Source organism: Amphibalanus amphitrite, unplaced genomic scaffold (genome assembly GCF_019059575.1).
Source record: "Amphibalanus amphitrite isolate SeventyFive unplaced genomic scaffold, NRLGWU_Aamphi_draft 000090F_arrow, whole genome shotgun sequence".
Lineage (NCBI taxonomy): Eukaryota > Metazoa > Arthropoda > Thecostraca > Balanomorpha > Balanidae > Amphibalanus > Amphibalanus amphitrite.
Genome location: NW_024881586.1, coordinates 595,303 through 610,642, shown reverse-complemented (window position 1 = coordinate 610,642; position 15,340 = coordinate 595,303). Strand labels below are relative to the sequence as shown.

Below are 15,340 nucleotides of genomic sequence, written 5' to 3'. Positions count from 1 at the left end.
TATTGTATGAGCAGGTTTTTCACCTGCCTCATAAGGCCAAATAATAAATTATTGCCATGCAACTGTCAACCAAATACTTCCTTTGCCATCCGGTTGCTGAGAAAACTACACATAAATGCATAGAAACTTACTGTTTGCCAGCTACCGAACATTAGGAAGTGGGTAGTACGAACAACACATGAGGCAAAACGCCCCATGGGGCTTTTTGCCCCGCGACCTACTGGGGCGTTTTACCCCATCACGTAGTTCGGTCAGGAAACAACGCCCTGCACTCCAGCAAGACATAATTTAACACGAACCAACCCGGCATTATAAGCCTTAGATAATAGTTGTTCAAAATACATAAAAGTCGTTAACCTGATGTGGACCATAAAAGAACGCCATGATGCATAACCTGACAACAAAACATAAAAATCACTCCAAAAACACATTTTTGGCTATATCTCCCTAAGGAGTCATCACAATTTCTTTCCAGTCTGGTCATATAATGATCATATAGTGCACGTTTTATAGAAGAGAGAATATTTCCCCAGGTCCTTGCCAGTTCCGAGAAACATCGGTGAGGCGTTTTACCTCGGCGGGGCGACTTGCCCCGGTCTACCCTACTGTTTCTAAAAAGGGTGGCAATGGTCTTGTTATGTTACAATTTTCTTATGAGAGAACGACAACAATTGTATTGGTCATGCATAGGCGGTGTCAGGGCACCTATGTTGGGAGGTAAAACATAACCCCCCTTTTTGGACGCCTGGATCCGCCTACGGCCTATTATAGCAAAAACGTGTCAAAAGGGGATGCACAATAACTTTGTATATGTTATCACATGATACCTTTCATTCCCTGTTCGTAAAACTGGTGTATACAGTTATAATACATCAGCATCGTGATCTTCGCCCAAATGACTCGCTTCACGAATAGGACCCCCCAATTCCCAGTGCTCTGGAGCCGCCCCTGGTAAAGGTATGAACTTGAAATTTTCAGGGAATGTGCCCCATTTAGTTTTAGGAAAAGTCAGAAAATTTCAGCATCGTAGCTTCAGCGGTTTCGGAGATATTCCCGAAAAACCTGAGGGGTGGATGAATAACAACCCCCCCCTGCCACTAATAGGGTCAGGGTAAAAAGAAAAATAAATTTTCAGGAATTTTGAAATACACATTTTTTGTCAATTTCGCATCACGATTTTCATCGACCTGTACTGTATATGTAGTAGACGCTAGCTAAAATACCAGTAGTGACATAAACTCTAAGATGTCCAGAGCTAATCAGTACCTTAATATTTCACTTTCCGTTAATATTTGGAAAACACATAATGGTTTCATCAACTCGTTGTAAAGCGCTGGGGAGGTGGCCGGCGTTACCCCTATGCCGGGCTTACCCCAGAAAAATCAACACTTTTTTAAAACTCGATTTTCTCAACCTTATACTTATTCCACGAAACCGAATATTTGGGAAGACACGGCCAATGAACTTAGCTAGCTAGCAGGATATCAACATTTTATACAGCACGTATGGTATGTAATAAAAATGAAAAAGAGCTTACTATGCCGGGCTTCCCCCGGCTTCCCCTACACTGTTCCCGTCAGCAGCTGTACACTGTTTCCCGTCAGCAGCTGTACACTGTTCCCCGTCAGCAGCTGTACAGTGTCCCCGTCAGCAGTGTACACTGTTCCCCGTCAGCAGCTGTACAGTGTCCCCGTCAGCAGCTGAACACTGTTCTCGTCAGCAGTGTACACTGTTCCCCGTCAGCAACGGTACACTGTCCCCGTCAGCATCTGTACACTGTTCCCCGTCAGCAGCTGTACGGTACGCTGTTCCCCGTCAGCAGCTGTTACACTGTTCCCCGTCAGCACAGCTGGCGCCTGGCCCCGTCAGAGCGTCAGCTGTGCTCCATTCGCCCGCCGCTCGGTAACCAGATGGCGCGACATGGCGACGGAGGACACCGGGCGTCTGATGGCCCATCCGCGGCGACCAAGGTGACGACTATGGTGTGCCATCTGGTCTCTGGAGACCCTGACAGCGCACTGCGGGTCCGTTCAGCATGCCTTGCCTAGTTCATCTCCGTTTCCAATCCCATGGGACGTATCTGTGTAGTGAGCACCCCAATGCCAGACTCCCGTTGCTCTTATAGCGTTCACTGGTGGATCCAGAAAGATGGTTTTGGACGCTGCAGGGGGGGGGGGGGGTAGACCCAAAAAAGGTTCTCCAAGTTCCAAAAACTCAGCGCTGTTCAATTTCTTACGGCCTGCTGTGCAGTTAAATTAACCCGCGCCCCGTGGGGGGGGGGGGGGGCGAAACGGCCCCCCCGCTGTCCTTTTCCGTCGATATCTCCTAAACGGCTGGAGATATCGCCACCAAACTTAAAGGTCCCCTCCGAGCATCAATTTTACACATTGGGACAAAAATTTTTCCAGAGGCTATTGTAGGTTGGCCACAATTGACGTCAGAATGACGTCATGTTCTGCCATTTTCGACCGAAAAAAGACCTTCGCGAGAAGAGCTGTCATGCCTACAGCTTTGAAGATACAGAAAAATGGTCAAGACATGAAAGGTGTATAATTGACAGGGCTACAAAACTGCTATCTCGGATTTTCGAAATTTTTGAGTTTTGACCCCCAAAAATCAAAAATACGATTTTTCGGATATATTAGCCAAAAAATCCAGAAAGTTTTTTGAGTTTCGAAAAAACCGGAATATATGTGATAGTACCTACCGTCTTCTATCTACATACCAAATTTCAGATCGATATCTCGTTTTTTGGCCAAGTTATAGCGAAAAAACTGTTCTAAAATGATGACGTCGAATATTCAAACTCAATTTTTGGCAATTCTAGACCACGTAGAGCAAAACAAAGACCATCATTGGACTCCCCGTGACAAGCTGCATCGAATCAATACCCATTTTATGCAAAAATATCAACTTTGAAATTCCTAATATGACCTGACCTTGACCTGACCTTCACCAAAACGTGACCTAAGCTGGCCCCAAAGGCTGCCTGACCCACATAATCGCATTTGTCATGTAAAATGGACCACAAAACATGTATCACACGACACTTTCATGTTGTGACCCCCAGGTGACCCCCAGTGACCTGACCTCTGTGACCTGACCTGGTATCAGTGACCTCAGATAGCGAAGTATGTGTTTGACGAACAATGTACCATCGATGGTTTTCAATAACTTACCAATTTACTCGATTTCACAACACATTTCTTGAAATGCCTGTGAACGGTGAAAATCCAACCTTTGACCTGACCTGTGACGTCATCGGTTTGACCTAGGTCAATGAAATTTGGTCACAAGGTAGCACCCGGGTGGGGCTATCGAACGCCGTTTGAATTTTGAAAATCGGCCGGTAAATTTCCGAGATCTTAGGGGGGGCCGAAACGGCCCCCCCCCCCCTACGGGTGGTAGGGTCCGCCGGTAGCCCTACGGGGCGCGGTTTAAAACAAATTTGTCCTGATAAAAGTTATTAAGTTTTCGTTCAGGATTCGAAAACGGCAAAGTTTCGTCGATTTCGGGCGATGCGGGGGAGCTTTGTGCCAAAGCCCCCCCCCCCGGAACAGCCAGTGATAGCGGTGCTAGTCACAAGGAGTGAGCAGCCGAGATGTCGCAAATAAAGATGGTTTTGGCTTATGGGTTGGTCTGGAAGCATTGAAAGAAACCGAACGGTTGCGGATGAACGTCACAATCGACATTATCTCGTGGGTACTGACTATTTAGAGGCAATTTAGCAGCGGGGAATAGCCTGCAAGGCTAAACGTTATTTTTTACTTTTCATTGCGTTCTATTGATAAATGCTTCACCTTTTGGCGTGCCCTCTAAAGGGCCAGAGACATTTTTGAATGAGAGATGCATGACCACAACTACTCACAGTTACCCCGCGGAGCCTGGGCCACCGCTCCGCACCGGGCGGGCCCGGAGTGTGCCGACCAGTCCCCGCCCCCCGGCCATTGTGGCATCTGTCACTGGGTCCAGAGACGAACGTCACCAAACCCCAATCAGTGGGTCTAATCAGCCGTGAGACCCTCTGCGTGCGGCAGTGGACAGAGACGGGCCAATGAATACAAATCACCGCCCGACCGACGGGCCCGACGGGTCCGGCCGGACCTAACCAGCGGGGGATGCCCGGTCTCATTTGGAGCCGGAAGAGTGACGCGGGACAGTGCAGAGAGTGAGAGAGAGAGAGAGAGAGAGAGAGAGAGAGAGAGAGAGAGAGAGAGAGAGAGAGAGAGAGAGAGAAAGAGAGAGAGAAAGAAAGAGAAAGAGAAAGAGAAAGAGAAAGAGAGAGAGAGAGAGAGAGAGAGAGAGAGAGAGAGAGAGAGAGAGAGAGAGAGAGAGAGGCGAGTCAGCGCCGGAAGAGTGACGCGAGCCACTAGCCAGCTCGGCCGCCGACACAAGTCCCAGTTTCATGGAGAGGAGGGGGAGGTGTTATGAGCATCACATATCCTACGACGTAAATATTCACAAAATACTGCCAGTCTAGTTATCACTGGGCTGCTGGTCGATCTCAGAGCTCAATTACCTGCAGAGATGGGTCCGTACTCGTGTGATGAGCTGCATGGTTATACCTAGGGCGACGTGAAATAAGCGTAGGAAAGTAACTGTAAGGAAACTATTTGTTCGCGTGAAGGTCATGAGTCTTCAAACTCTAATCGAGAGGGAAAACGTTTAGAGCGCAAGGGCGTTTGCTGTGTGAGCAATGAGACCAACTGTCCTGCAACCGTGGTCCGTATGGATATCCTTTACGTTTCAGTAGTCAGTTGTGAGCTACCACTTCTCTCTCACACGCCTCATATCTCGTACTCTCGCGTTACGTGAGCTGCAGCTGCGGCTGCGTGCGGTCATACACCATCGTCTCTAATGTCCTCACTCACGCGCCGGCTGTCAGCACGGTGTGCACAACCCACCGAGATCTATTTAAACGCGTGATTGCTCACGGAAGCCGTGACAGATCCTTCTGTGTGTGCTCTGTAAACAGACGGAGGAGCGGGAACGGGCGAGGCGGGACACTCGCCCGCCCGCCCCCGCCCCCGCCCTGGCTGCGCCGCCTCCCTGCCACGTTCTCTAAAATCACGCCGGCACGCGGTCGGCCGCCGCTCCAGGCTCGTTCCCACGCTCTGGGGTCAGCGGGGATGGGTGAGGGGCTGACCCCGGGCGGGGAGGCGCGCGTCCGAGCCGTGCCGGCGGACTAACGCAATTAGCGCACACGGACCGTCGTCAGGGAGGGAATAATTTGGGGATTTAGGGAGGGAGGGAAGGAGGGAGAGAGAGGGAGAGAGAGAGAGAGAGTGAGAGAGAGAGAGAGAAAGAGAGACAGAGAAAGAGAGAGAGAGAGAGAGAGAGAGAGAGAGAGAGAGAGAGAGAGAGAGAGAGAGAGAGAGGAGAGACGTGCTTTCGCTCAATATATCCCTACTTTACTTCCTTTTGGTCTCCGCATTTTGAGAATTTGAAGTGTGATACCATGCCCAATGTCCATGCTTATCTTTTTATGTATGATGCGGTTACATACACCCATACACCGAATGATCACGGATTGTCACAAATTGTCAAGGATAATCAAGGGTCGTCACAGATCGTCACGGGCTAGCAAAGTTTATTTACTGGCGATTACGGGGTATCATGAACGGGTCTGTTACGAGCTATCACCTGCTCAGCTACTTATTGTCCAAAACAGTCATTGATAGACACAGGTTGTCACGGATCATCACAGGCTGTCACGGATCGTGACGGTTCGTTTGATTTCGCTACGTATGATCCCTGGTCGTCCTATATCGCCACAGATGGCTATAAGACGTCATCATATCCGTCTTATATCTTCACAGATCATCACGGGTCGTCTTCTGTTGCTGCAGAATCTCACTGGTCGTCCCTGGCTATCTCAGATCGTCACAGATCGTCACCACCTCTCCTGTGAAACCGTTACGGCCCGCCGAGACACCATCCGTGACGCCTCGTCACGGGGCAGGCCTGGAGGTCATCACGGGTGGTCGGGTTACCGATCCGCGCCGCTCCGGTCGCGTTTGTCCCCGGACCGTTCCTTCAGCGCGGTATCTGAATGTTGGCAGCTCAATGGGAGACGGAGGCTCCCAAATTCCGCAGAGCGCGTGCGCTGAAACGGCGCAGATAGGACGTGATGGATGGAGTTTGGAGGAATTTGGGGAAAGGAATTTGGAGTGGAACGCATTGGAGAGTGTTCCAACAGTTGCCCGGTTGATATGCCTGTAAAAATATGCAATAAATAAATGACGAACTACTTGAAACGATGCACTGTTTACGTCTATGAGGAACGGATGACGCTTGTCGCTTGATGTTTGAAACCACTACACGGCAACCGGCGTTTCAGTTTTCACATCACTGATCAATTAAAAGCGGACCACTCAACGCGCTTATTTATTGGTAGCTGTGAATTACGAAAACCAATTCAAACATGGTTTGCTATCGTGATTAGTGGTCAGTGGTCGATTTTAACCAACGAACTAAATAGAACTAGGGATCAAGCACACTTATAAACCGTTGAAGCGCATCGTGTGTGTATATAATATAAACATAGACTGAAAAAATAAATTACCGAATCGCATGGCCGGGAAGTAGCCATCCGAATCGCATGTATAAAATTCGACACTTGCGACCAATATCGCAGAAACAAATACATCGACACACTAGTGCGCGTTGATGTGGTGAACCGGCTTTCGAGAGATGCTTATCAATCTCAGAATATAGTGCCAATTATTGTACTTAGATGGAAGATGTGTATTTTACGCCTATTTTTTAAACAAAGTAGTGAGTAAAATGCGTTTGTGCTCGCTAGACAAGCTCTTAAGCCCATTCCCGTTTCCAGACGAGGAAAAACTGACTCCGAGTTACATCATGTGACACCGGACATTGCCATTGAATCTCCAAGCAGTTCCGCTGTGAGCCGGACACAAGTCAGCGCAATGCGGTGAGCACGCGCCCACCATCCCGCCGCCTCCCTCCCGCGAGGCGCCTCCCCCACCCCTGGGACTTGGGAGACCCTCGTCCGTTCTAAATCTGTCCTCCTTCCGTTTCCTCCGCGCAGGCGACTCGCTGACGGCGCCACACACAGGAGTGCAGCCCCGGCTGGAGTGCGGACCAGACCACCGGACCATCGGATCGTCGTACCTTCGTCCGTCCCACCCCAGCGGCTCTCAGTCGCGCACTGTGAGCCGTTTCTCACGCTGGTTCCCACACCGGCGTCGCGTTCCCACGTCGGCCGCCTTCTCCGGGCGCGCGCGCCGCCGCCGCCGCCGCGCCAGTCCGCGCGCGCCGCTGTTCCTTACCTGTTGGCGTGACGTCACTGGTCGCCCAGCCATTGGAGATTGTGTCGCAGAGGTGTGCAGGTCGCTCTCCGAGGTGCTCGCCATAATTTCTGGTAAGTGGATCGATTTGTGCCACCCTGAGGAAGCCCTGGTCTCGGCGGCTCGTGCTGGGGTGCGAGAGGACTATTTTTAATCCCGGTGGGAGGTGTCCCTGGAAGTTTGGGGAGTGCTGCCCTGCCCAGCTGTGAGGATGACACACTCGCTCGTCGCCATGTTGAGGGTCGATGGCATACCGAAAAATGGCAAAATAAAATCGATGATCATTCTTCAAGGCGTTGTTTGAACCATTCTCAGTGTTTTTGGAGGTATTTAGACGAAATTTCTGCGGTAATTTGGCCACCGACGACAGCTCCGGGGGCGGAGGAGGGGGGACGCTGCTGGTCACGTGACCAGTGGAGCAGACGTCACCCGATCGATGCTCGTTGGTTGGTCGGCCGTGGCCGGCGGCGTGGCACGAGCCTCCGAGAGACCTGGACTCTGCCGTCTGCCCGAGCGGGCCGTGCAACAATGGCAGGCCGCGAGGCGCCCGCTCATGAACGGAAGCCCGCCGGGAGCGGTGGAAAAAGTTGAGCTAGGTTGATAGTGGTCATGGTTACATATTGGAAAACTGGGGAGCTGAAAATCACCCTCAGAGATGTGCCAAATTGATGGCTGCCATTGCATGCAATGTTGCACCGATGCCTTCTCCAGGGTGGTCGAGGGTGGCGCCACCTATGCTGAGATCCATCAGAGTCCTACAGTAATCGCAGTACGCAACTCCCATCGCTCTTGACATTGGAAGCGAGCTTTACGTTAGTAAACCCCGCATATGTTGCAAAAAAAGGTTGTCAATAGATTATGCTTCTCTACGCTATGAAATGCGATCTCATTTAACCTTTCATTTAGACTAAGCTTCCCTCCACAAGACAGTGGATTACCTACATTTACCAGAAGTTGTTTTATATCTAGAATTGAGGTAGGATGCCCATGCCATCCATCATAGGAAGGTGCGTTTTTTATTATTTCTTTCTCCTTAATACCTGAGTAATGACGTAAGCTGCAACTATTACGAATTTCTATCGATGCCTAAGCACTTCGCTTTTTTGTTGGATAAGATAAAGATACAGAAATGTAGCATCATTTCATTTTAATGGACCTTCTTAATCTTATCATCCAAACAAGAAAATGGCAGCCATACCCTAAAAAAATGAACATATTTGTCTCAGACAATGCCTCACCGCGTAAAAGTCGCTTGTCCTGTTTTTTTTTTTTTTGCGTTGATGTAAGATTCTGTTCCTTATAGACCTAAAGAAGAATGCCGGTATCATTGTCTGTCATAGTGTACTAAATAGGCAACTACTGGTTATTACATTTTAGTTGGTTATACAAACTCCAACTATCAGCCCTTCTTCCATACCACAGTCATACCTACAGTATTCTGGCAGCGCGTTTTGGCTGGCTCAGAAAACAATGGCCATTTTGTCGTCGTGACATTTATCACTGACTGTTATCTGATCATTGGATCGTTCCCCATGTGTTCAGCATTCCTTCCACGCGTTCTCCTTTCAACCCAAGCAGCCTGTAGTATTCACTTACCTATTCGCACAGTTATGCCATCGACCTTGTTTGCATCGTTTTTTTTTACGAATCATAAACATAGTCGTTGGCCCTTCTTTTCTCTGAATATTTTTTGTTACTTACGAGTATGCATAACTATCTAAAGCGATGCAATAAACATTTTCTACAGGAGTACACGATAGGCAACCGTTCCATATTCCGGCCTAATACCTTGAGCATAAAACACATTAGCAAACACCCAGTCTTGCATTTGCACTGAATTGAACAACACCGATGCAAGCAACCATACATTGAAAGGTTGGCTGCACCATCAGACCTGTTCTTCCACATTAGCATCTACCGCTGCTCATTGAAAGCCTGCCTAACGCACCATGAAACTCACCGCTCACACGTTTCGACACAGACGCACATCCAACGCGGCTGCGCCGAGTAAAATTTACATAATCACCCAAACACCACTCGGTATTGCTCAATGAAATGCTCCGCACCACATCGCCCTCCAATATCGGGTTATTTGCATATGGCGCGTGTACTGAATGTGCGCCGGGAATAATCGTGTCATTAATCGAGCCCCCAAACCATGAAATCGCTATTGGTTGGGAGAGGGCCGAAATGAAACATGCAATCAACCGGATTCCTGCTGTCTATCAATCCTGAACAGTGACATAAGCCAAGAGTGATCGAAATTGTTAACAACATCGGAAAAAAGCCTGAAAGATAGGGGACTGGGGAACGAAAATTGAAAATAGCTATAAACTAAATTAACAATATTTTGGTTGCCGCTGACACCAAAATAGCCTGCTGGTTAACCGTACTTTTAGTTTCCTATATCATCCAAAGAGCCTGCCTGGCTTATATGATGCTCGTATACCTGACGCTACATCTAAGAAGTACACCACTCTCCAGCGGTCGGTAAGCCGTGGGCTGCCGCTGAGGCCGGTATCAGGAGCACGCGACCGACCCGCGTCCTCAATCACACTTCCGCTTTGGCGATACGGTCCCTTGTTAGCGCAGTACCGAACCGCCGACCCAGTGGCTATCAAACCTGTGCGCCTAGCTCACCGTTCTTCCTGGCGTGTTGGATGACGCAGTGTCGGCTCGGCTGTCAAACGCCACTCCCTGAATTTCATACAGTTTATATTCCTAATGACGTGTGGGTTTGTACATACACCCAATACGATAAACAATTCAATACGGCACAGCTTTGCAGCGTTGTTCAGTATGGAACATCATTATGTAGTCATCTGTACAATACAATTACAACGCAATAACAGCTTAACATTTCACTCAATACCTATAATGTGTGTACATACAGGGTGTTTCACAATAAATGTTACTTTTGAATAGCTTAAATGAAAATCTTACTTGTTCGTAAGCGTGTAAATTTTATATGCATTTTGCTGCAAATTTGTTGCGGTTTTTAGTCCTTATATTTTTTTTACAAACCGTCAACGGTTCTATCAGTATGGACGTGCAATGCCAACACCGTCAAAACGGGTCAATTCGCCGTGTACGTACAGATGATAAGGCGGTATGGGTGGTCATGCATTACGGCGCTTTGCGGAGTCTGACCGCAGTGCGACGGAGTTTCGGTAGCCATTTTAAAAGGAGGAAGAATATTCCGTCAAAAATGTCTTTCAAACGGGTGGTAGAAAGGTTCCAGAAGACTGGAAACACGAGACCAGCCCCGCCTCCTGGCCGGACGGCGATCCCAGAAAATCTGGTTGAAAAAAGTCAGACGGAAGGGTGGCATAGTGGAGAACCCGTGAAGGGTGCTGAACTGAAAGTTATATGTTCATCAGTCCTACTGTTCTGTTGTCTATGTGGTAATACTCATGACTCATGAGCCATATTGTAATACATGTCACTGAAACATCGTCGTTTGAAAAGCAACATTCATTGTGAAGGACCCTGAAGCTTAACAGCAAATTGACCCGTTTTGATGGTGTGGACATTGCACGTACATAAAGAATGCAGTTGATGATTCGTCATAGTTTTTGTAAGGATAAAAAAACCGAAAGAATTTGCAACAAAATGAATATGGAATTTATGGGCATACGAATAGTTGAGGTCATTTTAAAAGCTTATCAAAAGTAACGTTTATTGTGAAACACCCTGTACATACAGTAGGTCCACAAAATAAGTCCCCGCCGAATGCGGGTCACCAGTGGGCAGTTAGCACCTGAGCGTTACTCGGGCGCCACCTGCCCGCATACGGAGAGGACTTATTTTGTAGACCTACTGTACAGCACCGCAGGTATAATGTTTCCTGGCAGCTGATCACTTTACGGACGACCCCACATTTCCAGACTGCAACCAATCACATCAGATAAAGCAACGCGTCCCTATGCGGTCTCTGAGCAGGCGATGCCTTGGTGGTCGCCGCGGCCCAACCACTGCGGTGTCGAATATCGTAGCGTTGTGTGACATCGGATCCCTCCTAGACGCTTGGTTCGAGTAATGCGTCGGACAGCAGTGTTCTTTGAAAGATATAAACCATCGCAGTCGCACGGTACATCTTTCATCGTCGTTTACCATCAACGATGGTGACGATTTCCGTCTTTGTCTTTGTAGTTTTACTCATGCGTAATGCTTCATAGTCCAGCAGCTTACCTACAACTCATTATTTCCGGTAGGTAATGCCAGTTCCGCAGGTGACATGGACGAACTGTTCCTATCGCAACTTAGTGGTAGTCGGGCCAGTGGCTCACTCAGGGAGTGTGGCTAAGTGTTAGGTGATTTCAGCTGCAGCGGAGTGACTCGAATCCAGTATCATCTCTCATCGTAAGAAGGTAATTTCTACTGAATCACCTCGCATATGTGAAACCACGGCCTCTTCCTTCATGTCCCCTTCATTTGCCGCAAAGCTTCTGCCTTTCCCTCGCACCAGATGGCCGAGCTTACACAGTCCTTCTAAATAGAACAGTTCTCCAACGCTGAACGCGCTGGCGACCCGCGGCCGAAATCCGACAGACAATCTCCTGATCGGACGCTCTCCTCCGTGCGTGGGCCTGTCAAATAGAACTGTAAAAACTCGTCGGCGGGCCCGTTCCATTGTTGTCTGTCTGTGGTGGTTGCGCGGCAGTGCGCATAGATCACCGACCGATGAAATCGCTCTCTGGGTGCTAATGGGAAGCCGCACACATGACGGGGAGCTCGGGCACCCTCCCCCCGGTAGCTGATTTCTATGGTAATCGGGTTAGAGCTCTGCGGGAGTGCGATGCGGGCTGAGCGGCGACTGGCGATGATTATCAGGCGGTCCGGATAGCTCCCACAGTGAGCACACCCAGAAACTGTTCGCTGTATTGTCCATGCAATTTTGCCTCTCCTTCGGGGAATTGGAAATATTGCAAAGTTGGCGGAAAATCTCTGCGACATGAGAAATACTTTTACGTTTACACCATAATCGCAAAAATTTATGGGAGCACCCTGCGTTGAAATACAGCATTCCGGCTCCTATCAGACCATTGAAAATAACGTGCCCAGCGTCCATCAGCACCCCGTGAGCTGCACCCATCAGTTGCACCCCCGCGCGGCATCCCACTCCCACCGCCTGCTGAGCGGCCGTCATCGGGCTGCGATCGACCTGTTTCCGCTCTGCGGACTCCGCCAGGTCGTCGGCACGTAGTTGTTCGGCCGCAGCGCTATTACGTCCGCGTTTGGCGCGCGCGCGCCGGCCGCTTTGATCGCGCCGCGTGGCCCTTTGATCGCGCCGCGTGCTGCGCGGGCGCGCGCGCACGTGCACGCGCGGGGAAACCATGGAAACGCGAGCGATTATCGGCCCCGGAGGCGTTGCACGTGAGCCGCACGTGTGTCGGCACGTGCCTCGTGCGTTGGCATTGTGTGGTGTTTTCCGTAATTTTGGCAAGCGACCGGCGGTGGTCACGTTTTTCCTTGGGAAAGGGGACCTCTTTGGAGGGGTGCGGCGATTGGGCAGTGGGGATTCGGGCTCCCAGTGACGAGCAAAAATCACCCCGTTCCGCTCTGATGGGGAGAGACGGGGAGGACCGCGGGAACGACTCATTTTCAGACAGCTTTCATGTGCCCGGGTAAACGTGCACATATTGTGCCGGTAGCATAGCTGTTTAGTGAATGTGTCATTTGCATCGGGTCAGTAATATATATGACTAGACCGATAGGCATTTTGATGATATTTGAACTACGTTTGTTTGATACATGTGCTCCAATCCTTTGTTTCAGACATGGGCAATGAATTGCTTTGAGTGCCTCAAATCTCGGACGGACTCTCCTGACCATCTGAAAGCCCAGGTGAGCAAATATAGGTACATATTGCGGCTGCCCCAAGGACTCTTGGAAACAAATAAATATTACATACCTACACATCTCATTACTGGTTCCAAGCTAATTACTGGTTCCAAGCTATTATAGCGATGTGTATGGCAAACACCAGCAAAATAACGCTCATTTTCAGTAATAAATGAATGGTCACCGTAACGGATGTAACATATATCCCTTTTTATAATTAATCTCGTATAAAAGTAAAGGATAAACCTCTTCCTCCTTGTCCGCTATCAGTACCGACAATCCAGACCTATATCTAGGTACTTGGAAAACTTATGCCGGCTCTGTTCCCCGTTTCTAGCCTGCACCTGTGAGCAGCGCTCCGGCGGCCGGGCCAGGTCAGACTGTCGTGGGGATCGAGCGGGCGTCCGGTGGCGTCAGCCAGCCCAAACGGCAGGCCAAGTTCGCTTACCTCGAGGAGGTGCTCAAGTCACAGAAAGGCATGGCGGCACTGAGGGAGTACATGGCCACTGTGCAGCAGGAGCACGTGCTCGACTTCCTGGAGGATGTACGTCGATATAGGTAAACTAAAAACAGACACTTTTTGGAATCCAGGTCAAGGCAAAGGGCACACACATGTGTCATTTTGTATGGCGATTATAGCCTCGCTGTAAAGTTGAAGACGATTTTTATAATATTGCACGCAATGTTGTTTATATATTATAACTTGCACTTTCTAGTCCTCTACCTAAAAATAGTTTTTTTTTTCTGGGGAAGCGCACTCAGGGGAGTCTTTAGCTTTGTTTCCGCTGTAGGTACCGATCAGTCCCCTTTTACACGCTCTAACCAGCCCTGACCCCTTCCTCTACGGCCAGGAGCGAGTCGGACGCGGCGGCACGCGCCAAGTCGGCGCAGACCATCTTCTCCAGCTACCTGGCCGTCTGTGCCGAACGGGAGCTGAGTCTGGACAAGCCGGTGCGGGACGCGGTGGTGGCCGGCCTCTCGGAGGCCCCGCCGCACCTGTTCGATGCTGCGGAGCGCGCCCAGCTGGAGGAGCTGCGACGGGACGTGTTTCCGCGCTTCCTGAAGACGCCGTTATTTGAGCGGCTGGCCGGCCTCGCCTGAGGGGTCTGCCGGGGGCTGGTCCGTGGTGGGAAGCGGGGGCCTGTCTGGGGAATCATTGGAAATGTGGTGATGATTCTCGCTTCTACGCTATACATATGCTATGTTCGAGCTCTCACGAAAAGATCAATCGTTTTTGATTGATTATGTTGCCAATGATGATGTATAACGAATTAAAGTAAGGCGACTGGAATAAGTGTCGAAAAAGGTTGCATAAAATGACCAGCGATGTTACCTAATGTCCAGTATTGGGAAAGCTGCTGCAGGCATCAAGGGCTATGGATGCGCTTCCCATCAAATGACGCAACCGCAATTACAGTGAGCATACTGAAACTGTATCGTTGTGTTGTATTCCGAAAGAACAGTCATTTATGATGTTTGGGGCGTTTTCAAAGTTTTTATTTGTATGCTTCTTTCAGAACAGTGCCATGTATGTACTTAGTAGTGACCTGTGCCGTCCAATTGAGTTTTATTAGTTTTCTATGAAAATTGTACTGACCATTGCTGTATCGAGCTCACCGCTACTGTTTGCTTCTGTAAATTGCAGAAGATCTCTAGGAACGAAATGATCCAGGCACTTGGAAAGAACGTACTCTGTTTTGTTTATTAGTTGCAGAGAAATGCGCAGAGTCGTTCAATAACTCAGATATTTGGCGTCTGATGTAAACAATCATGTAAGACCGATCCGATAACCAACTGTCGCGTTTGCTGCCTATAGAATGTATGCGATATGCCCTCGATGCATGCTTAATGCCTATTTTTGATATCCATTGCTGTCTGAAATGCAAAATAAAACGTGTAAAATCTAACCATAGTTTTATACGGGCTTTACTTACATCGCCAGCCGTCATATACTTCACAAGGGAAGAAACACGAACTATAAATATCGAACGTAAAAATGTTCGATGAATATTACATATTTCACATGTAATCAAATAATGACGTTGAATACCTGTACCTACCTAATGTAAATTGCCACGCATAAAAGTCAGTTTATTTTTTAAATCAATTTTCGATAGACATCAATTTTGGTGTACCTACTTAGCATTAGCGAAAAAAGAAGCTAGGTATAAGTTCGTTTTTCT

General features: G+C 49.0%; 1 protein-coding gene across 1 annotated transcript; it reads left to right on the top strand.

Annotated features, from left to right (window-relative positions):
• Positions 1-7,028: 7,028 nt before the first annotated feature.
• Positions 7,029-15,064, top strand: LOC122380057 (regulator of G-protein signaling 19-like). The gene is made up of 4 exons (XM_043362835.1): positions 7,029-7,387; positions 13,092-13,160; positions 13,495-13,715; positions 14,009-15,064. Exons 2-4 carry the CDS (start codon positions 13,101-13,103, stop codon positions 14,256-14,258), a joined length of 531 nt encoding a protein of 176 aa, XP_043218770.1. The 5' UTR covers positions 7,029-7,387; positions 13,092-13,100; the 3' UTR covers positions 14,259-15,064.
• Positions 15,065-15,340: the final 276 nt, after the last annotated feature.